The following is a 26,543-nucleotide window of genomic DNA, read 5'->3' as shown; positions in this document are numbered from 1 at the left end:
CACCTTTATTTAACCAGGTAGGCTAGTTGAGAACACCTTTATTTAACCAGGTAGGCTAGTTGAGAACAAGTTCTCATTTGCAACTACGACCTGGCCAAGATAAAGCGTAGCAATTCGACACATACAACAACACAGAGTTACACAAGTAACTCTGGGTCTTCCTTTCCTGTGGTGGTCCTCATAAGAGCCAGTTTCATCATAGCGCTTGATGAGTTTTGCGACTGCACTTGAAGAAACTTTCAAAGTTCTTGCCATATGGACTTGGTCTTTTACCAAATAGGGCTATCTTCTGTATACCACCCCTACCTTGTCACAACACAACTGATTGGCTCAAATGCATTAAGAAGGAAAGAAATTAAACAAAATTAACTTTTAGCAAGGCACACCTGTTCATTGAAATACATTCCAGGTGACTACCTCATGAAGCTGGTTGAGAGAATGCCAAGAGCGTGCAAAGCTGTTATCAATGCAAATGGTGGCTACTTTGTAGAAATCTGAAATCAAAAATATATTTTGATTTGTTTAACACTTTTGTTTTGGTTACTACATGATTCCATATGTGTTATAGTACTGTAGAAATGAAAGAAATCTAAATACTCTAGTCTTGGTCATTGTTGTTTAATATGCACCCGTAGGCCTGTAGTTTATTGCTCTGAAATCCATTGGTTTATATCTAGGCGGTTTGTGGACCGGGTGGCATCCCTGGCCTCTGGGCACTCTGTCCCTGTCCTCTCAGCACTTCCAGCAGAGACTGCAGGGACCAGGCCCAGGCTGTATTTGTTTTGCGTTTCCACAGCGTGTAATTGTCTGTTCGTATTCAGGGAGCTCGTAAAGGGCTCAGCTCTGAGCTGCAGTCTGAAACGTGGTGACGTCCCCCTCCTTGTAAATGTAATTTATTTGCTTGCTTTTTAATTCCCCTTTAAGGTTTCCCCATTTCCGCTGCTCTCAACCCCACTGCAGCCTGCCACATGAAGTGTGCAGTTTTTTTATCCATCAGTTGAGCTCGGTTCCCATCGACCAGAAGCCAGACGTTCCCTCCAGGAGAAGTGCAAGCCCAGCTCACAGAGCTATCATGTTGGAGGAAAAAAATAACAGATGTTAAAGATGTCTTTTATGTAGAAAAAACCCTCTCTAGTGATTTAAATGGCATGCGTCTGACCTAATGTACATAATAACCATTGTAAACTGACGTGTTGCTAAAATTAAGGCTCTGCCCCCGGTTGTAAATGTCACATAACCATTCTGTTGTGTATACTTTTTCCAAAATGGTACAGTAGCTAGTCTATAGCAGGCCAGGCAAAGCAAAGCTGTGCTGTGCTGGATGGTCAAGAGGCTCAGAAACATTGAATGTGTCCCAAATGGCACCCTATTCCCTCGGTAGTGCACCACTTTTGACCTGGTCCCATAGGGCTCTGGGCAAAATTGGTGCACTATATAGGGAATAGGGTGCCATTTAGGATATACACATCTATTTTACTGGCTTGCCCAGTGGCTGTTTTGAGGGGGAGATGGAGAGCCACACCTGCTACATCCATCTATCTGGCTGCTTTACAGCCTGCTACCCAGTTATTATCGGAGTCATTTAGGTTTACTGTTATGTGAGGAAACCCTTCATGTTAGAAGTGTTGTGAAGTCGACATGGGCTAAGACCAACCGTTTCCACTCAAGCAGGCTTAGACTCTCCTCCAGAGGTCATGGCTGTTGCCTCATCAGTGGGTGTGTGTGTGTTGCTCTGTTTCTGTGTGTGTGTTGCTCTATTTCTGTGTGTGTGTTGCTCTATTTCTGTGTGTGTGTTGCTCTATTTCTGTGTGTGTGTTGCTCTATTTCCGTGTGTGTGAGTATGTATGCAAGTGCTTAAAGACACTCTCAACCTTTTTATGATTTTACAATCTCATCTGTCTCTCTCTCTCTCTCTCTCTCTCTCTCTCTCTCTCTCTCTCTCTCTCCCAACCACTTCAATCTCCTTCCCTCTCTCTTTGCATCAATTCAGACCCAAAAGGCCATCCCAGTAAATAGACACTTGATCTCATAGCCATAATAACAGTCCTATTACTGAGGTGGAGGAGGGCGCTCAGTGTCACCTTAACATGTTACTGGACTGACATCTAGCCCTGAATGATGATTTAGCCTGGCTTTCAACCCACGCCTCCGCGGCACCAGCACCAGGAAATCACATTACAGCTGACCCTGCCCTGGCTCCATTAGAACGCCGACATTTGTTAAAATACTGCCCAGGCCGAAACAATTCAACTGGGGGCCATTTTCATTCTGTAATAGAGGGACGGGCGTGCTATCATCATTGTCCCCATGAGTGAATCAATCTGGGCGCCTGATATTTGGTAAAAAGCATTTGGATTAGATTGATTTGACCCTGGTTATAACGCTGAAATCGATGGAGGAGCTGCCAGAAAACAAGTTAGGATAAGTTATCGCTCTATTAATCTCATTGCCTGTACTCAGATTGGTAATGCTTCCTTGCTGTGCCAGAGAGTATGATAATATGCCTTGATCTCCTAGTGTAAGTCCTGCAGCAGATCAGTATTTGATACGGCTGCTATGGACAACTGAATGGAGGTCACCCAAAACTCTTACCTCCTTTGTCTTCCTCATTGTCTCTTACAGGAAATGAGGGGGGCATGCACACACTTTGACATGCACACAGAACGTCAGACAATCCCACTGGCACACACACCAGACACCCACAGACAGACGTACGTGCGCACACAAACAGGCAACGTCAGGCATGCATGCGTACACAAGCATGTATGTACGCGCGGACACAATGTTTTAGGTCACTGGCTGGGCTGAGAGATCTGAGGGCTCCTGTGGCGCCGGAGCTGCTGCTGAGTGTCCAGCCACTGACTAGGGAAAGTTTCCTCAACAGCCAGCCAGCCAGCCAGTGTGAGTGTGTGTTGGGTGTTGCCGCTGGCTGTGTCAGTGGGTATGTGGAGCCGCGTTCATGTCTGCCCCAGCTCTGTGGAGTGGTGCTGCTTACACGCACACACTAATCCCCTTGATCAAGGGGTAAGCGTCCTTTTAAGGCGTGGACAGCCGTAGCAGCCAAGGTAGTATATGGGGAAAAGGGTGTCATTTGAGACGCAGACGATTTTCCCGCGAGAGGGTTACTCTCCGCATGATTCACATCTATTGAAATCTTATTGATGATGTTAGGTATTTTGAGACGGGGCAGTAGTGAAGTCATTAGGGGCTAGGTGTGGTTTCTGGACAAGACCTACAGGTAACTGCCAAAATAAAGGACACGCCAACATAGTGTCTTAATAGGGCGTTGGGCCGCCACCAGCTTCAATGTGGTTTTGTCTGGAACTCTATTGGAGGGATGTGACACCATTATTCCAATAAATTGGTGTTTTGTTCAAGGTGGTGGAAAACACTGTCTCAGGCGCTCCAGAATCTCCCTCAAGTGTTCAATTGGGTTGAGATCTGGTAACTGAGACACACCCTTTAAACCCCCTATGCTCCTTTTTGAGACCCCTCTTTCAAAGTCACAGATCTCTTCTAGTCATTAGTGCTGAGCGATTAACCGGAATTGAGTTTTTAAAACAACAAATTGACAAATGGCAGGCAGTTATTTAAATTCCATTTCGACAGTTTTTATTTCTTCTGTGAGCTCAGTGCGCACATTGCACAGTTTATTTTTTTATTGTCTTTTTAGATAAATCAGATCCGGCCTGAACTGAGTGATGTAGTAGGGAGATGGTTTCCAGCGTGCCACAGTTCTACGTAGTTTAACACCTAAACCATTGGTAATGTGCTACAATGACCATAATCCATTGTGCATCTACTTGATCAGTTTTTTTTACGCCTGCTACGGAAGACAGAAGAATGTGAGATGATATAGACAGCAGCTGTTGCTTCGCAAGGTATCTCTACCTGAAAATACATGATCTAAATGATTTGATGGTATTCAGCAGACATGAAAGTATGCCTTGTTTACTTTGAAGTAAATTGTGATTTTGTCAGACAGCATGGAGATGATGACTTGGAATGAAATAATAGTCATCAAATAAAACAAATGTAATATACACTACTGAAATATTTTATTACACTAAAGTAATGTGAATAAATTAAGATCATAAGTGATAAGCAGTAATGGGCAGTCACTACCATCATGGGACTTTTATTCATTGTTTTATTCTGTGTTACAGCATTCAACCCACATAATGCATAGTGCATTTAATGTAAAAAAAATATTTTTAATCGAAACCAAAGTACGACTAGTCATGGTAGCCAAAATAATGGACAACTGGGCATTTTTATACATGACCCTAAACATGATGGAATGTTAATTGATAATTAACTCAGGAACCACACCTGTGTGGAAGCACCTGCTTTCAATATACTTGGCATCCCTCATTTACTCAAGTGTTTCCTTTATTTTGGCATTTACCTGCATGTCTCCCCTTGTGTCTGCAACAGGACTAATTTAGTGTTTTTGTACCACCCAGTCCCCAGGCAGACATGGAGCCAGAACATCATACAGCCTGTGTTCACAGAAACTAATACTGCTTGGCATTTGCTGTAGCGACAACACTCAATATAGCCAGTCTACACACAGCTAACACGAACCAACAGCAGTTAAACAAGGGCCATGTCTACTGACCAAGATTGCGGAAAAGGAGGAGAGAGCGGGAGAGATGAGAGAAAGAGGAATAAGAGAGAGAGATGGAGTGAAAGAGAGGGAACAAGATTGAGAAGCGAGAGAGAAGAAAAGGAGGGAGAGGAAAAAAAGAATGTAGTGCAGGCAGACTGGCTTCTCTATCATCGGCTTCATTCTAAGATTCCCTCATTGGAAGAATTATGGCAAATGAAACCCCCTCCGGTTCTCCATGGCTGCGACTCAGGGCTATCGAGTAGCACATGGAGGAGAGTCCCTGCAGCTTTTTACCATTCATCTCTCCCCAAAGTGTTTCCATGTTCCCGGCGCTTTGCGGCCAGTTTAAGATGTCTTGGCTGCTTTGTGATGGCCTGATGTGTGCATATTTTGAAATGGGGTAATTTTCTCAACGGTTCGGCCACAGTATTTCATCCACTGTTTGCATCTGTCAGAGAGAGGCCTGAATGGAAGGAGCAGATCTTTTCCATCATAAAGATGGAGAAAGTAGCTGCCGGTTGGTCGGTCAGTTGGTTTCAGTGATCAGGAACGCAGATTACATTACAACCTTATTGACGCATTGACCCCAGTGGAGTAGAAAAACTGCTACAGGATTGGGCTCAGACTTTCAAAATGAACTTTTTTGTGTTCGTAGGCTGACACAAAAAGAAGCTCTCTTAGATTTCTGGTGATTTTAGGGTCGTCTCCTCTGAAATTGTACACAGTGACAGTGAACTTTGTAGCGTAAATACTTTAAAGACTTATGTTTTTATAGGAAGAAGTTTAAAACATATATATACAGCAGAGTAAATAGCCTGCTGAAAGCAAACAACCCCAATGGCCCTAGAAACAAAACCAACACACGAATGTGGCACCATGGTCTCTGCCAGTGGGGAGAGATCAAGAGAAGGGAGAGCGAGCTGGCTGGTGTTGGCCTCCCTCCCTAGGAGGCCTCCAGTAAATGTGTGTTACATGACAAACCATTTCCCTATAACCCCTCTCCTCTTCTCTGCCTCCCCTCCCTGGGGCGCTCTGGGGTTCCAGCCCGCCACAGGCCTCCTCTCCACTGTGCCTTCTAAATGTTGATTCACTGGTCGCCAGTGGCCTGGGCTCTCAATGGCGTTTGATCTTCACTTACAGCTGTTAAACACCGTCTCTGATTACCCTGGTGTGTGTGTGTGTGTGTTTTGGTCCATGTGTGATTTAAATATTTGACTAATGACTCATGATGACTCAGAAGTCCAAGCATCTGCATGACCTCGAAAATATCTGTCTGTTTTCTACTGAATGTTTCAAATAAAGGAAGCGTTTGTATTTTTGTGCCTAGGACCAGCCCCCCATACTGCTGTGTGGACCTGTACTCTCTGAGGACAGGGGAGATGGTCAAGTCCATCCAGTTCAAGACGCCCATCTACGACCTGCACTGCAATAGGGAGTACGTACAGCATAATCACTTTTCTTATTCATATAAAGTGCATTCATATCAATAAATTGCAGTATTATGTTATATGAAAATCACATCCTATTTGTAATTTTCCTGATTTTTTTGTTGTTGTAGGATTCTAGTTGTCGCCCTGCAGGAGAAGATTGCTGCATTCGACAGCTGTACCTTCACCAAAAAGTTCTTTGTTACAAGTAAGGAGCTGGGACTCTGTGTGTATCCTAAATCACACCCTATTCCCTACTTAGTTTACTGCTTTTGAACAGAGTCATATGGACCCTGGTCAAAGGTAGTGCACTATGTAGGGGATAGGGTGCCATTTAGGATGCTGTCTGTGAATTTGGCCACTTTGGATGATAAGGCTTTGATGTATGTGTTCATGTTGAACCAGATGACACACTCATGGGCGTTTGTTTTCCTTGTGGCTTTGATCAATAAAATCCCCCCTGATTATACTTCACACATTGTTCTTATCACCATACACACATACAGTGGGGCAAAAAAGTATTTAGTCAGCCACCAATTGCAAGTTCCCCCACTTAAAAAGATGAGAGAGGCCGGGAAATTTTCATCATAGGTACACTTCAACTATGACAGACAAAATTAGATTTTTTTTCTCCAGAAAATCACATTGTAGGATTTTTAATGAATTTATTTGCAAATTATGATGGAAAATAAGTATTTGGTCAATAACAAAAGTTTATCTCAATACTTTGTTATATACCCTTTGTTGGCAATGACAGAGGTCAAACATTTTCTGTAAGTCTACACAAGGTTTTCACACACTGTTGCTGGTATTTTGGCCCATTTCTCCATGCAGATCTCCTCTAGAGCAGTGATGTTTTGGGGCTGTTGCTGGGCAACACGGACTTTCAACTCCCACCAAAGATTTTCAATGGGTATAGATCTGGAAACTGGCTAGACCACTCCAGGATGTTGAAATGCTTCTTACGAAGCCACTCCTTCGTTGCCCGGGCGGTGTGTTTGGGATCATTGTCATGCTGAAAGACCCAGCCACGTTTCATCTTCAATGCCCTTGCTGATGGAAGGAGGTTTTCACTCAAAATCTCACGATACATGGCCCCATTCATTCTTTCCTTTACACGGATCAGTCGTCCTGGTCCCTTCGCAGAAAAACAGCTCCAAAACATGTTTTTGTTATATATATATATATATATATATATATATATACATATATATACACACACACACACACACACACACACACACACACACACACACACACACTAGATTAGTATTCACAGATGCATCTTCTCTTCTGGGAAATCAATGGACATATCATCTTGGAACAGATGCTCAGTCTCTCCTGTGTCTCTCTGTGTACATATGTGAAAACACCGAAGTGATATAGCTACCCACTAACCGTTATATAGCCAGTAGCACCAACACACAGAGCCAGAACCAGCCCAGTCACGTAACAAATCAGCATTTTCCACACAAACATCCTACCACCAAAAAGACAAGCAAGTCTGTCACGCTGGCATCACCCAGCCCAAACAACCAACTAACTAAACACCGATACTCGCAGCGTTAACCCCGCAACACACAAACCACCATGCCCCCTCACGGAGCACCACGTTTAGAACAATACACAAACCACCATGCCCCCTCAAGGAGCACCTCGTTTAGAACAATACACAAACCACCATGCCCCCTCACGGAGCACCACGTTTAGAACAATACACAAACCACCATGCCCCCTCAAGGAGCACCACGTTTAGAACAATACACAAACCACCATGCCCCCTCACGGAGCACCACGTTTAGAACAATACACAAACCACCATGCCCCCTCAAGGAGCACCACGTTTAGAACAATACACAAACCACCATGCCCCCTCACGGAGCACCACGTTTAGAAGAAGTCTTTGAAACCGGTCTAAACTGTTTTCACTGAAACATCATTGTAGAGCAGGCAGAAGCCCCTCTGGTAGCTTAACACATCTCAACATCACTGACAGTATGTTTATAGTATGTTCTCAATGACGCTTCCTCCTCGTGAAATGGAGACGTGTTTCTCTTTGGGGAGGATGAGGAGCAACACATCCTCCCCAAAGAGTAATGTGGGTGTTTTTAGTTGTTCTTGTCTTTTATAGTGGTGGGGATGAGGTTAGTTAGGTCTGTGTGTGGATGTGATGTTGGGTTTGGGGTTGGTGATTCCCCTTTTTCTCGATCAAATCTTTTATTTTCTCTTCATCTTTCCTTCTTCCCGGCCCTTTGCTTTTTCTCTTTCCTCTGTTCTCCTCAGCCTTTTCCCCTCTCACTTACTGTCTTTTTTATTTTCTCTTCATATTCATTCCTCTTCTCTTTCTTTTTATGTATTTTCTCTTTTCCAATATCTCATCACATCCTCTCTTCTCCCTCTCCTCTGTTCCTTTTTCTCTCTCTTTTCTTCTCTCCTCTCCTCCTCTTATCCACACAGGATGTTTCGGACACATGTTATCTCACTGCCTGGGCTGAGTGGGTCGTTCTCCCCCAGCCGTGGAGAGCCAACAAAAGGCTATAGCATTGTGGCTTACCTCAAGTCCTATTCACCCTGCGCCTCCCAGCCTTGACTCTTCTGAACACTAAATTACTGTCTGACTCCATCTCATCTGCACCCTGAGCACTACATTACTGTCAGCCAAACCCTTCTCCCTTCGTCTCTCTCCCTTCGCACTCACATGACCTCGTATTGGTGTGTGTGTACTTGTATGTACGTTTGTGGGGGTATGTGTTTGTATATCTGTGTGTATGTGTGTGCACAAACAAGTGTATTTGTCCCCCTTACTCTCTACGTGCATTTATGGCAGGTTCCATCATGACTCCTTCTCTGTTTACAGACATGTTTGGGAGTAGAGGTGAATCCTGATGGTGGATGTGCTCAAATACCTTGAGTGTTTTGGAACTAATATATTGGTCTATCAAGCCAGACAAGCTTAATCAAGCACAGATAACGTTTTTGAAGTAATTTCAAATAGTATTTGAACCCATGTCTGGTGCTGTCTGGCCATTGACTCCAGTGTGTGTGTGGTTGTATTTAGTTAATTATTACTCATGTCTACTGTGAGATGACTGTTTACATCAACATCTGTGTGAGTGGGTGGACACATTAGTTCCAGTATACAGTGCATTCAGAAAGTATTCAGACACGTTGACTTTTCCCACATTTTGTTACGTTACAGCCTTGTTCTAAAATGGATTTAAAAAATAATTATCCACTCAATCTACACACAATACCCCATAATAACAAAGCAAAAACAGGTTTTTAGACATTTTTGCTAATGCATTAAAAATGTAAAACTGAAATATCACATTTACATAAGTATTCAGACCCTTTACTCAGTACTTTGTTGAAGCACCTTTGGAAGCGATTACAGCCTCGTGTCTTCTTGGGTATGACGCTACAAGCTTGGCACACCTGTATTTGGAGAGTTTCTCCTATTATTCTCTGCAGATACTCAAGCTCTGTCAGGTTGGATGGGAAGCGTTGCTGCACAGTTATTTTCAGGTCTCTCCAGAGATGTTTGATCGAGTTCAAGTCCGGGCTCTGGCTGGGCTACTCAAGGACATTCAGAAACTTGTCCCGAAGACACTCCTGCTTTGGCTTGGGTGTGTGCTTAGGGTCATTGTCCTTTTGGAAGGTGAACCTTTGTCCCAGTCGGAGGTCCTGAGTGCTCTGGAGCAGCTTTTCATCAAGGATTTCTCTGTACTTTGCTCCGTTCATCTTTCCCTTGATCCTTTCTAATCTCCCAGTCCCTGCCGCTGAAAAACATCCCCACAGCATGATGCTGCCACCACCATGCTTCACCGTAGGGATGGTGCCAGTTTTTCTCCAGACGTGATGCTTGGCATTCAGGCCAAAGAGTTCAATCTTGGTTTCATCAGACCAGAGAATCTTGCTTCTCATGGTCTGAGAGTCCTTTAGGTGCCCTTTGGCAAACTCCAAGCGAGCTGATATGTGCCTTTTTACTGAGGAGTTGCTTCCATCTGGCTTCTCTACCATAAATGCCTGATTGTTGGAGTGTTGCAGAGATTGTTGGCCTTCTGGAAGGTTCTCTCATCTCCACAGAGGAACTCTGGCGCTCTGTCAGAGTGACCCTCTGGTTTTTGGTCACCTCCCTGACCAAGGCTCTTCAACCCCGATTGCTCAGTTTGGCCGGGCGGCCAGCTCTAGGAGGGGTCTTGGTGGTTCAAAACTTCTTCCATTTAAGAATGATGGAGGCCAGTCTGTTCATTGGGACCTTCAATGTTGCAGACATTTTTTAGTACCCTTTCCTAGATCGGTGCCTCGATACAATCCTGTCTCGGAGCTCTACGGACAACTCATTTGACCTCATGGCTTGGTTTTTGCTCTGACATGGACTGTCAACTGTGGGACCTTATATAAACAGTTGTGTGCCTTTCCAAATCATGTCCAATCAATTGAGTTGACCACAGGTGGACTCTAATCAAGTTGTAGAAACATCTCTAGGATGATCAATGGAAACAGGATGCACCTGAGCTCAATTTCGAGTCTCATAGCAAAGGGTCTGAATACTTATGTAAGTAAGCTGTTTCTGTCGTTGTTTTTAATACATTTGCAAACATTTCTAAAACCTTGTTTTCACTTTGTCATTATGGGGTATTGTATGTAGATTGAGGATTTTTATTTTTATATAATCTATTTTAGAACAAGGCTGTAATGTAACAAAATGTGGAAGAAGTCAAAGGGTCTGAATACTTTCCGAATGCACTGTATACTGATAGCTTGATCCGCTCGTGAATTTATGTCCTCATCTTCTGTATGTGTGTTGACATCCATTTGTATTTATGCTGAGCTTTTGAGTGTGTTTCTTTTTACTTAGAGCCACACTATGACCTAATGCGTTCTGTGGCATTAGTGGGGACGGCTCCTGTCTAGATTGACTGGCCGACACACTGATCCCTATGGGGACTACTAAAGCGCACACACACAGTGATCCACTTTCCCCGCTCAAACACATTAGGGCTTTAAGAGAAACTGAGACACACTCGGAGGAGAGGGACTCTGACTTCTAAAGCGAATATCTACAGCAGCATTATCAGCATTCACGGTTTCTGCAACTTCTAAAAGGGAACATGTTGAAGTTAGGTAATCCCAGGGCATTCCATTTGAGATATGCAGTCATGATTTTACACCTTGATTGGTGTATATCAAATGGTGTAACTGTGTTGTGTCATCCTCAATATGTATCCAATTTGTCCCGTGGCTGAAGGGTATGGAGAAAGTATGGAGTTCACCTTCAATAACTGTATGTTTCCTCCCGTGTGTTTCCAGGCTGCTTTCCATGTCCGGGCCCCAACCTAAACCCCATAGCACTGGGAGGACGCTGGCTAGCCTACGCTGAGAATAAGGTAGGACACACACACACACACACACACACACACACACACATCACAGATGTACTTACCACAACAGCATATTTACAGTTCTCTAAAAGGCATTTTTTATTTGAGCTCTTTAATCTCTCAGAACAACACATTCCAAGAAGATACCACTAGAAATGATAACATCTGAAAACCAACAGATGTAGGTTTTTTTAATGTCTATTTAATAGGATTTTGGTATTTTCCAAAAGCAAGTCCACTCTACGCATTAAGTTTAATGGATATTTGTGTCTGGTAGTTTTCTGATTCCACTCGGCCACTCAAGCAACTGACAGATGGGTCAGTGACTACTTGTTACTATGGCATTGGGCAGTAGACCGAGTAAAGTTGGGAACCGTATAGGCTACTCTGTTCGTGAAGTATAGAGTAGGTCTGGGATGGATGGCTGGATCCAAGGAAATGGACAGTGGGATAGGAGAGGAGTGTTTTTAATGTGCTGCTCCTCCATATTCTGTTTCTGGTTGGCATCAGGTGCAGGAGGACGATGGTTATGTATTTCTTATCTATGTTTTCCTCCTCTCTCTCTCTGTCTCTCTCTCTCTCTCTCTCTCTCTCTCCCTCTCTCTCTCCCTCCAGTTGATCCGGTGTCACCAGTCTCGAGGCGGTGCCTGCGGGGACAATGCCCAGTCTTACACAGCTACAGTCATCAGCGCTGCTAAAGTAAGTCAAACACACACACTCTCTCACACACACCTCCCTCCACCTCAGTGGTTGTAATAAAATCATTTACATCTGTACATTTCTGAGAAGTGATATAGGATCCACCCTGGCTTTCCCCTGTGAGTCAGACACCATTCTGAGAATCTATATCATAACCCAGACACAGGCCTTGAGAGTCAATGAGCATCTTAACTCAATTCTATGGTCCCTGTATGTGTCTGTAGGGGGTTCCATCCTGTACTCTACTGCAATATGGGACACATCCCCTGCAATACTCCTCTCAGCTGGAGAGCACCGCCAGGCTACGCTAACTGCTACTCCCTTTGATACCAAACGGAATTTATACCCCTCCACTCTGTTGATGTAGCGGCTAAGCTATCCCACGCTACTAGCCTAGCACAGCAATTTCCTCATATACTTCCAGTCTCCTGTCTTTTCCAAGCCTGCAAAGGGAAACCCTATCTGATTTATGAAGCCCCCTCGGGTTAGAGTTATTCCCATGGTCTCTCCCTCCCTCCCTCCTTAATGAGCGCTAACGGCTAGCGTGATAGCAGTCCCATTAGCCACTAATGGCGACATACAGTGGCTTGTGAAAGTGTTCACTCCCTTGGCATTTTTCCTATTTTGTTGCCTTACAACCTGGAATTCAAATGTATTTTTGGGGGGTTTGTATCATTTGATTTACACAACATGCCTTCCACTTTGAAGATGCAAAATATTTTTTTATTGTGAAACAAACAAGAAACAGGACCAAAAAAAACAGACAACTTGAGCGGGCATAACAATTCACCCCCCCAAAAGTCAATACTTTGTAGAGCCACCTTTTGCAGCAATTACAGCTGCAAGTCTCTTGGTATGTTTCTATAAGCTTGACACATCTAGCCACTGGGATCTTTGCCCATTCTTCAAGGCAAAACTGTTCCAGCTCCTTCAAGTTGGATGGGTTCCTGCTGGTGTACAGAAATCTTTAAGTCATACCACAGATTCTCAGGTGGATTGAGGTCTGGGCTTTGACTAGGCCATTCAAAGACATTTAAATGTTTCCCCTTAAACCACTCGAGTGTTGCTTTAGCAGTATGCTTAGGGTTGTCCATGTCCTGCTGGAAGGTGAACCTTCGTTCCTGTCTCAAATCTCTGGATGACTGAAACAGGTTTCCCCCAAGAATTTCACTGTATTTAGCGCCTTCCATCATTCCTTCAATTCTGACCAGTTTCCCAGTCCCTGCCGATGAAAAACATCCCCACAGCATGATGCTGCCACCACCATGCTTCACTGTAGGGATGATGTTCTCGAGGTGATGATAGGTGTTGGGTTTGCGCCAGACATAGCATTTTCCTTGATGGCCAAAAAGCTCAATTTTAATCTCATCTGACCAGAGTACCTTCTTCCATATGTTTGCGGAGTCTCAAATCAAATCAGTTTATTTGTCACGTGCGCCGAATACAACAGTGAAATGCTTACAGGCTCTAACCAATAGTGCAAAAAAGGTATTAGGTGAACAATAAAGAAAACAACAGTAAAAAGAATGATGAACAGTAGCGAGGCTATATACAGTAGCTAGGCTACATACAGACACTGGTTAGTCAGGCTGATTGAGGTAGTATGTACATGTAGATATGGTTAAAGTGACTATGCATAAATGATGAACAGAGAGTAGCAGTAGCGTAAAAGAGGGGTTGGCAGGTGGTGGGTGGCAGGACACAATGCAGATAGCCCGGTTAGCCAATGTGCGGGAGCACTGGTTGGTCGGGCCAATTGAGGTAGTATGTACAGTCGTGGCCAAAAGTTTTGAGAATGACACAAATATTAATTTTCACAAAGTCTGCTGTCTCAGTTTGTATGAGGGCAATTTGAATATACTCCCGAATGTTATGAAAAGAGATATCAGATTAATAGCAATTAATTGCAAAGTCCCTCTTTGCCATGCAAATGAACTGAATCCCCCAAAAACATTTCCACTGCATTTCAGCCCTGCCACAAAAGGACCAGCTGACATCATGTCAGTGATTCTCTCGTTAACACAGGTGTGAGTGTTGACGAGGACAAGGCTGGAGATCACTCTGTCATGCTGATTGAGTTCGAATAACAGACTGGAAGCTTCAAAAGGATCGTGGTGCTTGGAATCATTGTTCTTCCTCTGTCAACCATGGTTACCTGCAAGGAAACACGTGCCGTCATCATTGCTTGGTACAAAAACTGCTTCACAGGCAAGGATATTGCTGCCAGTAAGATTGCACCTAAATCAACTTTTTATCGGATCATCAAGAACTTCAAGGAGAGCGGTTCAATTGTTGGGAAGAAGGCTTCAGGGTGCCCAAGAAAGTTCAGCAAGCGCCAGGACCGTCTCCTAAAGTTGATTCAGCTGCGGGATCGGGGCACCACCAGTACAGAGCTTGCTCAGGAATGGCAGCAGGCAGGTGTGAGTGCATCTGCACGCACAGTGAGGCGAAGACTTTTGGAGGATGGCCTGGTGTCAAGAAGGGCAGCAAAGAAGCCACTTCTCTCTAGGAAAAACATCAGGGACAGACTGGTATTCTGCAAAAGGCACAGGGATTGAACTGCTGAGGACTGGGGTAAAGTCATTTTCTCTGAATCCCCTTTCCGATTGTTTGAGGCATCCGGAAAAAAGCTTGACCGGAGAAGACAAAGTGAGCGCTACCATCAGTCCTGTGTCATGCCAACAGTAAAGCATCCTAAGATCATTCATGTGTGGGGTTGCTTCTCAGCCAAGGAAGTAGGCTCACTTACAAATTTTCATAAGAACACAGCCATGAATAACGAATGGTACCAACACATCCTCCAAGAGCAACTTCTCCCAACCATCCAGGAACAGTTTGGTGACGAACAATGCCTTTTCCAGCATGATGGAGCACCTTGCCATTAGGCAAAAGTGATAACTAAGTGGCTCGGGGAACAAAACATCAATATTTTGGGTCCATGGCCAGGAAACTCCCCAGACCTTAATCCCATTGAGAACTTGCGGTCAATCCACAAGAGGCGGGTGGACAAACAAAACTTTACAAATTTTGACAAACTCCAAGCATTGATTATGCAAGAATGGGCTGCCATCAGACAGGATGTGGCCCAGAATTTAATTGACAGCATGCCAGGGCGGATTGCAGAGGTCTTCAAAAAGAAGGTTCAACACTGCAAATATTGACTCTGCATCAACTTCATGTAATTGTCAATTAAAGCCTTTGACACTTGCTTGTAATTATACTTTATTATTCCTTAGTAACATCTGAAAAAAATATCTAGAGACAATGAAGCAGCAAACTTTGGAAATTAATATTTGTGTCATTCTAAACTTTTGGCCACGACTGTACATATGTACATGAATGTATAGTTAAAGTGATTATGCATATATGATTAACAGAGAGTAGCAGCAGTGTAAAACAATGCCTTTCGGCATCCCAAATTCCTTTCGGCGAAAATGTTTGCTTATTTCTTTCTGGCCACTCAGCTCTGTGGTGCCCAGCTCTGTGGTGTGTTCGGCTTAAAGTGGTCCTACAGAGAGCTACTCCAATCTCCCCTGTGGAGCTTTGCAGCTCCTTCAGGGTTATCTTTGGTCTCTTTGTTGCCTCTGATTAATGCCCTCCTTGCCTGGTCTATGAGTTTTGGTGGGCGGCCATCTCTTGGCAGGTTTGTTGTGATGCCATATTCTTTCTATTTTTTAATAATTGATTTAATGGTGCTCCGTGGGGTGTTTTAAAGTTTCAAATTTTCTTATATAACCCAACCCTGATCTGTACTTCTCCACAACTTTGTCCCTGACCTGTTTGGAGAGCTCCTTGGTCTTCATGGTGCCGCTTGCTTGGTGGTGCCCCTTAGTGGTGTTGCAGACTCTGGGGCCTTTCAGAACAGGTGTATATATACTGAGATCATGTGACACTTAGATTGCATACAGGTGGACTTTATTTATTTAACGAATTATGTGACTTCTGAAGGTAATTGGTTGCACCAGATCCTATTTAGGGGCTTCATAGCAAAGGGGGTGAGTACATATGCATGCCACACTTTTCTTTAAAAAAAAAAATGTTTTCATTGTAAAAAAAAATGTAAACAAGTAATTTTTTTGTGTATGTCCATTACATGAAATCCAAATAAAAAGCCTTTTTAAAATACAGGTTGTAATGCAACAAAATAGGAAAAACACCAAGGGGTGGTGAATACTTTTGTAAAGCACTGTACATCAAAAAGAGTGTTAGCCTGGCTAGCGGAGGGAGGGGGAAACGAGGTCCCGGTCTGCAGCCGCCGTTTAGAACTATATATTATCATCTCAACATCCCCCCCCCCCACTCCGGTCTACAACGCCACACTCCGACTGAGTGCTGCTGTCCAGAGACTTTGAAGGCGAGAGGGGGCGTGGAGAGAGCGCTAAGGGGGAGTTTTTGGGGAGTGTTTCCTAGAATTTTGTATGAAATAATATTTTATAACAGTTCATAATTCCAGCTGTATTGTTCCTCATACTAATCACTGGAATGTAAACATAAAGCAAACCTGTGTGTGTGATGCTCTGCATCAGTGTGATGGCTCCTCCATGTCCTCTCCGAGCCTAGCCAGGGTGTCTGACTCAAACACCTCTCAAGGAAATGGATAGACTCCACTTAAGCAGCACTATCTCACCGCTACACTTTCCTGAGCTAATGGAGTCCTTATACTGTGTGTGTGTCAGCGCAAAGGGGCCCCGGAGAACCTAATCAGGTATTCAGGCCAGGCAGCACTGTCAATACCGCGTGGCGCCTCTCGTTTGTTGGGTCTATGCATCACACACTCACACACTCCCTCACTTGGCGACTCCACCTAACCCTCTAACAGACTGGTGTGTGTAAATTGCTCAGGGCCCCATCAATAATGAAACAGTGCGTTTGGCTCCTAATTGATCAACACTAATGTGTTTTCTAATCACTGCAGTGTGACGTTTTAGTGCTAATCCAAACAGGAGCCATTGATCTGTGTAGGGCTGAGAGGGGGGAGTCTGGGGAGGAGAGACTGGTGGCAGACACTCGGCTCCTGCTGTTTCAGCACTCCACATCATCAGCAGCAGCTGATAGCATTGAGTAAATAGCCAGTCTCTCTCTCACAGACACACGCGCACACACGCTTATAGGCATGCGTAGACACAGTCGTTCTATATTGATCAACACTTCTCTCCCAGATCCCCTTAGTCAAACAGACATACTGGTGTCTTTTTTGGAAGTGTCTAGGTTTTTGACAATGAGCCCAATCTGATGTTTGTTTCCTGCTATTCTCCACCTCCCCCCTCTCTCCCTTCTCATCTCTCCTCTTCTCCCCCCTCTATATGCGCTGCTCTCCCTCCCCCTTCCCCCTGTCGTTCTGGTTAGACCCTAAAGACTGGTCTCACCATGGTGGGGAAGGTGGTGACCCAGCTAGCTGGTACTCTACCCACTGGCGCCCCCGACGAGGAGGGTGCTACCCCCCACAGCACCACCCGCCGAAGCCCCCATGCCCCCGGAGTAATCACCGTCATTGACACACACAACGTCGGAGAGGGACAGGTATGTGTGATCACTAAGTTATAGACCCTGGCTCTCCAACCATGTTAAATCCCCTTCTGATGTAATGGTAAGAAAATATACATGTTCTGCAACCAGAAATGGAAGAAGAAGGAATACTGCAAAAAAATAGTTTTCACACAATGTGGAGTTAAAAAGATGTTGGGGAGGTATATGTATTACTGTGTCTTACCGTCTGTGTTATGGACCATGGCTCTGAAGTAATGTTGAAAAAGTGTACAAAGCGAAACATGCATCTTGGTTGGTTTTTGTGTATGTAGTAATCCTTTTGGGGTTGTTTGAACAATAATTTTTACCTGATAATAATGTGTCATCACTACCTTTTTATAAACCGTCCCAACCTACTGTATCTCAGGAGACTGCCACTGGCTGCTAGATACATCATAGGAATGTGTCTCTTCCTGCTTTTGGCACAGGTCCCAAGTGAAGACCAGGCCATAGAAATGGAATGATTTAACACAAAATAAAGAACCACATAAGTCATTTTTCTTTCAGTTACATACATGTATTTGTTTAGGGGGTAGATCAGCTTTAATATCGCAGCACTTACTCATTCAAGGGTTTTTCTTTGAGTCCTGACCTCAACCTGATTGAGATGCTGTGGCATGACCGAGAGCAGTTCACACCAGGCATCCCAAGAATATTGCTGAACTGAAACAATTTTGTAAAGAGGAATGGTCAAAAATTCCTGCTGACCGTTGTGCAGGTCTGATCCGCAACAAAAGAAAACGTTTGGTTGAGGTTATTGTTGCCAAAGGAGGGTCAACCAGTTAAATACAAGGGTTCACATACTTTCCCACCCTGCACTGTTACTGTTTACACGGTGTGTTCAATAAAAAATATATAATTGTGTGTTATTAGTTTAAGCAGACTGTTTGTCTATTGTTGTGACCTAGATGAAGATCAGATCCAATTGTATGACCAATTTATGCAGAAATCCAGGTATTTCCAAAGGGTTCTCATACTTTTTCTTGCCGCAAACATTTTCTGTAGTTGCGGATCAGACCTGCACAACGGTCAGGAGGGATTTGGACCATTCCTCTTTACAAAACTGTTTCAGTTCAGAAATATTCTTGGGATGTCTGGTGTGAACTGTTCTCTTGAGGTCAGGCCACAGCATCTCAATCGGGTTGAGGTCAGGATTCTGACTGAAGCCATTCTGTTGTTGATTTAATTCTGTGTTTTGGGTCATTGTCCTGTTGCATCACCTAACTTTTGTTGAGCTTCAATTGACGGACAGATAGCCTAACATTCTCCTGCAAAATGTCTTGATAAACTTCAAAATGAATTTTTCCATCGATGAGGGCCTGGACAGCTTGCCATGAGGCAGCAAAGCAGCCCCAAACCATGATGCTCCCTCCACCATACTTTACAGTTGGGATTTGGTTTCGATGTTGGTGTGCGTTGCCTTTTTTCTCCACACCTAGTGTTGTGTGTTCCTTCCAAACAACTCAACTGTAATGTCATCTGTCCGCATAATATTTTGCCAGTATTGCTGTGGAACATCTAGGTGCACTTTAGCAAACTTCACACGTGCAGAATTATTATTTTTTGAACAGCAGTGGCTTCTTCCGTGGTGTCCTCCCATGAACAGCATTCTTGTTTAGTGTTTTACGTATTGTAGGCTTGTCAACGGAGATGTTAGCATGTTCCAGAGATTTCTGTAAGTCTTTAGCTGAAACTCTAGGATTCTTCTTTACCTCATTGAGCATTCTGCGCTGTGCTCTTGCAGTCATCTTTGCAGGATTGCCACTCTTAGGGAGAGTAGCAACAGTGCTGAACTTTCTCCATTTATAGACAGTTTGTCTTACTGTGGACTGATTAACATCAAGGCTTTTAGATACTTTTGTAACCCTTTCCAGCTTTATGCAAGTCAACAATTCTTAGTCTGTTCTTCTGAGATCTATTTTGTTTGAGGCATGGTTCACATCAGGCAATGCTTCTTGTGAATAGCAAACTCAATTTGTGTGAGTTTTTTTTATAGGGCAAGGCAGCTATAACCAACATCCTCAATCTCATCTCATTGATTGGACTCCAGCTTAGCTGACTCCTGACTCCAATTAGCTTTTGGAGATGTCATTAGCCTAGGGGTTAACATACTTTTCCCAACCTACACTGCATGTTTAAATGATGTATTCAATACACACAAGAAAAATACAATTTGTGTGTTATTAGTTTAAGCACACTGTTTGTCTGTTGTGACTTAGATGAAGATCAGATCAAATTTGATTACCAATTTATGCAGAAATGCAGGTAATTCCAAAGGGTTCACATACTTTTTCTTGCTACTGTACATACATACATACACACATACATACATACACACACATACATACATACGTACATACACACATACGTACATACATACATACATACACACATACGTACATACATACATACATACGTACATACGTACATACATACATACACACATACATACGTACATACGTACATACATACATACGTACATACATACATACACACATACATACATACATACGTATATACATATATTTTCCTTTTATTACTTTCTAACCCCACTACCCTTCCCTAATTGGAGTGAACTAGTGAACAACATCACTTTGGCTTATACATACTATATATATATTTTATGGGCACAGTCTATTTTACAATAGTTATATTATGTTTGTTTTTACTCCTTCCTCTAACCTCAACCTCTCCCATTTATTTATTTCACAAAAGTTCTGGACCTACAGTTGAAGTAGGAAGTTTACCTACACTTAGTTTGGAGTCATTAAAACTCGTTTTGCAACCACTCCACAAATTTCTTGTTAACAAACTGTAGTTTTGGCAAGTCGGTTAGGACATCTTCTTTGTGCAATTCACTGTATCACAAATCCAGTGGGTCAGAAGTTTACATGCACTAAGTTGACTGTGCCTTTAAACAGCTTGGAAAATTCCAGAAAATGATGTTATGGCTTTAGAAGCGTCTGATAGGCTAATTGACATCATTTGAGTCAATTGAAGGTATACCTGTGGATGTATTTCAAGGCTTACCTTCAAACTCAGTGCCTCTTTGCTTGACATCATGGAAAACTCAAAATAAATAAAAAATGTTGACCTCACGCAAGTCTGGTTCATCCTCGGGAGCAATTTCCAAAAGCCTGAAGGTACCACGTTCATCTGTACAAGTAATAGTACGCAAGTGTAAACACCATGGGACCATGCAGCCGTCATACCGCTCAGGATGGCGATGCGTTCTGTCTATGAGAGATGAACATACTTTTTGTAACAGTATTTTTATTTGAATTTCAGAATTTTCACCCATATTAAGAGATACAACAACAGAGACAAAGAAACAAAAAAACAGCACTCACTTACACATACCTGCGTATTTATACATATACCTACACATACATACGCATACATACACATATACATACATACACACAAACGCACACATACATACACACCCATACATACGTACACCATTTTCCTCTCCCCGCTTGGCGCTTCTCTCACCCCATCCCCATCATTGCGTCTCTCAATGCATACATTTTAAACAAACTTACAAACAGAAATTAAACAAAAAAGCTCACTTTAAACCAAGAAGTTAGGTTCCACACATGGAACGTACAGTGTAATTCTGAAATACAGAGATCACCACCATTCTAAGAGAATCCTTGCAGCATAATAGCTGATACCTCGGGTTCTAGGTAATTTAGATAAGGTTCCCATACTTTGTAGAACTGGTCTGTTTTAGAATGCAATGTACATGTCAGATATTCCAGTGGCACCCATTCAAATAGTATCTTATGCCAATCTTTAATAGAAGGAACCTTATCACTAATCCACTGTAAAAGGATGTTTTTCCTCGCTGCAAAGGTAAGGATGTTGTAAAGCCTCCTTTTACCCACAGAAGTAACATGCCTACTAGGGAGACCTAAAGTAAAGAAACTGGGTCCAATTCTAGATCAAACCCTAGGATCCTTTCAATTTATTTCAGAACACCAGACCAGTATCTTGGTACATGACCATAAACAATGTGTTAGGGTGCCTGTATCAGTTTTTAATTTAAGACACTGAGGAGAAGAGGAAGAGTGGCTAAAAGCATGTCTGCGATTTGGGGATATATGCAATCTGTGTATTATTCTTAATTGGATTGCTCTAGTACGATTACATATAGATATGGTTTTTGCATATCTCCAAATGTCCTCCCACATCTCTTCGTCAATAGTAACAGATCATTCTTTCTCCCACACTTGTTTCACCCTCTGTGTGTTGACAGCAGAAAAGGACCTTAAAGCATCATAAAACAGACTTACAGACATTTTCCTTTGTGGGGAAAAAAAGCATTGTTTCAATGACAGACATATCAGGGTTACCAATTTAAGGTGGTGCTCTTCAGAATATAATGTCTTACTTGTAGGAAGCGGAAAAAGTCCTGCTTTGGGAGTCGATATTTCTCGACCATCTGCTCAAATGACAATAAAATCTTATCAGCAAATAAGTCGTTTAGTCTGTGTATGCCCTTATTAAGCCAAAAGTTAAAGCCAGCATCCAGCAATCCTGGACCAAAATCTGGGTTGTTAAGAATTGGGGTAAGAGCAGAGGTTAGTTTGGACCTTCCCAGGAAGCGTTGAACTGACCTCCATACTTTGTGTGTTAAGTGTAATGGGATTATTGCAGTGATCTTTTACAGACTTGAAACTTCTGAAAAATAAAAGATCCTGTAAGGGGTATTTTGAAAGAGAAGTCTCAATGTCTAACCAAATAGAGGAGTCATTGTTTGTGATCCAGTCATAAATATAACATAGGTGGGCACACCACTGATAGAACCTGATATTGGGCAGATCCAAGTCGCCCATAGAACTTGGCAGCTGCAATATTGCCATCTTAAGTCTTGGCTTGCATTTACTCCATATAAAGGAACTTAGCCATCCATGTACATCCTTTATTACCTTTATTGGAGAGTAATACTGGGATCATTTGGATTGGGTAAAGTAGTCTAGGTAAAATGTTCATTTTCAAGAGGGATATTCTACCCAACCAAGAAATCGGGAGAGAGTTCCAGCGCTCCAGATCCTGTCTTATTGTATCAAACAAGGGAACAAAATTGGCTTTGTACATTTTGTTGGAATTTAGGAGTTACAAATATACCCAGATACGTAAAACCTGAGGGAGACCATTTAAAAGGGAAGGGGGGAGAAGTATTAGGTACAGAGTGAAGGTTACTAAGTTGCATAGCCTCTGATTTAGTTAAGTTAGTCTTATAGCCTGAGAATTCCCTGAATAATTCAATAATATTAATAAGAGATGTAATTGAAGTCTCGGGACTAGAGATGAATATCAGGACATCATCAGCAGACAAGCTTATTTTATGGTGAACATCACCAATGAGCAGCCCCTGTATAGCAGGCGTTACCCTGATGGCCTCGGCCAGTTGTTCCATAACGAGTGCAAATAGGAGAGGGGACAAAGGACAGCCCTGTCTGGTACCTCTGTATATAGAGAAGCTATTTGACCTTAGCCCATTAGTAAGGACAGCAGCCCGAGGATCATCATATAAAACTTCACCCATTTTATAAAGTTGTCCGCTAGACCAAATTTATTTAGAGCAAAGAATAGGTAAGACCACTCCACATGATCAAATGCTTTCTCAGCATCTAGGGAGAGCACAAGACCATCCATAGCACTTTGTTGGTAGGCTGGAATTACATTAAGAAGCTGCCTGACATTGCATGACTTACGGCCCTTAATGAAGCCAGTTTGGTCTCCTTTCACAATTAGTGGCAGTGAGTGCTCTAATCTTGTAGCTAGAATTTTAGAAAGCAATTTTCTATCCACATTCAGAAGGGAAATTGGTCTGTACGAGGATCAAGACTCTGGACATTTTCCCTTTTTGAGAATAAGTGATATGTTGGCTTCTCTCAGCGTTTGAGGGAGCTGGTCATTTGAAAATAAGTGGTTAAACATATCACGCAATGGTTCAAGGATCAGGCCATGGAACTCTTTATAGAACTCACTACAAAACCCGTCTGGTCCTGGGTCCTTACCATTTTTTGCAGATTCTTAATCGCCAACATTATCTCTTCCTCGGTAATAGGGGCATTAAGGAGAGACCTCTGTTCTTCGGAGATAGTAGGAAGCTGAATCTTAGAAAATAAGTTCTCCATTAATTTGGGTGCATCATTTGGCAGTTCTGAGGCATAAAGATTTGCATAAAATGTCTTAAATTAGTAATTTATCAATTTATTTTCATATAAATGATTGCCATCAGAATCAGTAATAGTAGCAATTGATTGTGAGTCAGCTCTCTTTTTAGCTAGGTACGCCAAGTACTTTTCCAGCTTATTGCCATGTTCATATAGCTTATTGCCATGTTCATATAGCTTGAGGAGAGAGTGAAGCTATACCGCTGGGAAACCGCTGGGAAACCGCTGGGAAACTTATCAATAAGGGGGTTCAACAAACAATTAAAAAATCCTCCAACCACTGCAACCACTGCAGTGTCTGAGTTTAATTCTGAAAAGTCTAGAAATACCTTAGTGAGGAAATCAGGGGGGTGGGCAGGGGGGGAAGTAAATATTAATTATGGAAATGTTCTGCCCTAGTAAAGTACCATTTAATTATAACAAAGCGACCAAATTGATCTTTCACACAATTCAAGACCTTAAGTGGTAAGTTATTTTTCACGAGAATTGCTACACCTCTACTTCTGGATGTAAATGATGAGACAAATACTTGACCAAACCCCCCTTGTTGTAATTTGATGCTCCTTATCATCCAAATGAGTTTCTTGCAACAGGGCAATATCAATATTACATTTTTAAAAAAAAGACAGTACCTTCTTTCTTTTAACGGGGTTATGACTCCCTCTAATGTTCCATGTACATACACGCAGTCTGTTACCTGCCATTGCACTTTGACCATTCAATATCCAGACTGAATCCTACTGTAAAAGTGGGGTGGTACCTTTTTCCATGTGTTGAACTCTCTATCTCACCGAGCATAAACAAACGATATGAACCCTGAACTCGAACTATACTAAACCCAAAAATTAAACATGTAAAGATCCAAAAGGGGGTTTTCCCACTAGCTAACGTGCAGGGGATTTCAACTTTCCAATGTAGACTCTTAAGTCCGCATTTTCACTCAATAGCCTTATCCTTTATTTCTATGGAAATGAAAATCAATAGAATAGAAGAAGATTGAGGCTCTTCCACCTAAAACCAAGCCTGGGCACCAATATAGATTCACACATATCTCAGCCTGAGCTATAGCGGCAGTTACTTTAGCAAGAAAAATAATAAAGATACAAATATTACACAACCGGAGCACGTGAGAACTCACCACTGTTTCAGGATCACATTAGAATAAAAAAAAGTTATCCAATGCTGCGTAGTTGCAGCCTCTTCAGGTGTGTAGAGTTTTCTTAGGCAATCCGTTGACCATAATCTTCAATGTGACCGGGTACAGCAGTGCTTAGTCCATCTTCATTCTCTTGAGTCGAGCCTTCGCCTCATCAAACGCTTTGCGTCTTCATACAACCGCTGTGGAATAATCATTGAAGAATGAGACCTTTGGACCTTTTATGTTGACTACCATCAGAGCCGATGTTTCTAGCCGCATCCATGACGCGCTGCTTGTCGATGAACTTGTGGAACTTTATAGCCACTGGCTGTGGGCGCTGGTTGGGACCGGGTATCGGTGCTTGAGAGCGATGGGCTCTGTCCAGCTTCACACGACCAGCCTAGTGTCCATTTGTAGTTAGCCAGGGATCCATTCCTCAAATTTTTTACTGAACGTGTCCCTTCAGAATTATCCGGGAGTCCCACAACACGAATATTACATCTGCGTCCTCGATTATCCAAGTTGTCAATGTTCTCCGCCATTTCGCACACCTGTTTCTCAAGTGCTTTTATCTTAGTGTCCATAGATGTAGTTGAAGTTTCCACTGTGGCAATTCTTCCTTCAGCCTCATCAACACATTTGACAACCCTCTGTAGTTCAGCTGAATGGCCTGCTATTGCTTCCAAGACCGTTCTTGTCTTAACATCGATCACTTAGTAATGTTATCCGTCATCTTTTGAATCACCAGGTCCATTGTGCCTGGATCCGCAACGGTGTTAGCTTCGCTAACGTTAGCTAGCTCCTCCTGCACATCTACAGGGATGGTGGTTTTGGTAGAGTTCTTAGTAGTTCTGTTGGGCATGTTGTCGGAGATTTTTGAGAAATAGCTCTCAAGGCTCATTGTAGGATAATTTATTTAGCCAATTCTACCACTTTTTCAAGCTAGGAGATTAATGTAAAAATATAAATTTACGAATGCCACGAGAGCTCGCTGAAACAGTGTTCTCTCTATGGTGCCATTTTGTCCCCCCAGATGAACGTACTTTGGTGCAATAAGTACAAATCAATCCCAGAACAACAGCAAAGGACCTTGTAAAGATGCTGGAGGAAACCGGTACAAAAGTATCAAAATCCACAGTAAAACGAGTCCTATATCACCTAACCTGAAAGGCCGCTCAGCAAGGAAGAAGCCACTCCAAAACCGCCATAAAAAAAGCCAGACTACGGTTTGCAACTGCACATGGGGACAAAGATCGTACTTTTTGGGGAAATGTCCTCTGGTCTGATGAAACATAAATAGAACTGTTTCGCCATAATTACCATTGTTATGTTTGGAGGAAAAAGGGGGAGGCTTGCAAGCCAAAAAACACCATCCCAACCGTGAAGCACGGGGGTGGCAGCATCATGTTGTGGGGGTGCTTTGCTGCAGGAGGGACTGGTGCACTTCACAAAATGGATGGCATCCTGAGGTAGGAAAATGATGTGGATATATTGAAGCAACATCTCAAGACATCAGTCAGGAAGTTGAAGCTTGGTCGCAAATGGGTCTTCAAAATGGACAATGACACC

The 26,543-nt window shown here is 42.9% G+C and overlaps 1 protein-coding gene across 7 annotated transcripts in view; it reads left to right on the top strand.

Annotated features, from left to right (window-relative positions):
* LOC110507115 (breast carcinoma-amplified sequence 3) overlaps positions 1–26,543 on the top strand; it is a 353,145-nt gene that overhangs the window by 29,807 nt on the left and 296,795 nt on the right. For 6 of the 7 annotated variants that reach the window (XM_036965506.1, XM_036965504.1, XM_036965505.1 and 3 more), the window contains exons 8-12: positions 5,940–6,047; positions 6,171–6,247; positions 11,353–11,429; positions 12,039–12,122; positions 17,469–17,642. In XM_036965506.1, coding sequence (XP_036821401.1) covers positions 5,940–6,047; positions 6,171–6,247; positions 11,353–11,429; positions 12,039–12,122; positions 17,469–17,642 — 520 coding nt within the window. The remainder of the gene's footprint in view (positions 1–5,939; positions 6,048–6,170; positions 6,248–11,352; positions 11,430–12,038; positions 12,123–17,468; positions 17,643–26,543) is intronic. The other variant, XM_036965503.1, reaches the window with a different exon arrangement.

Source organism: Oncorhynchus mykiss, chromosome 27 (genome assembly GCF_013265735.2).
Source record: "Oncorhynchus mykiss isolate Arlee chromosome 27, USDA_OmykA_1.1, whole genome shotgun sequence".
Taxonomy (NCBI): Eukaryota; Metazoa; Chordata; class Actinopteri; order Salmoniformes; family Salmonidae; genus Oncorhynchus; species Oncorhynchus mykiss.
The sequence above is the reverse complement of the archived record's forward strand: the minus strand, read 5'-3'. Positions and strand labels throughout refer to the sequence as shown.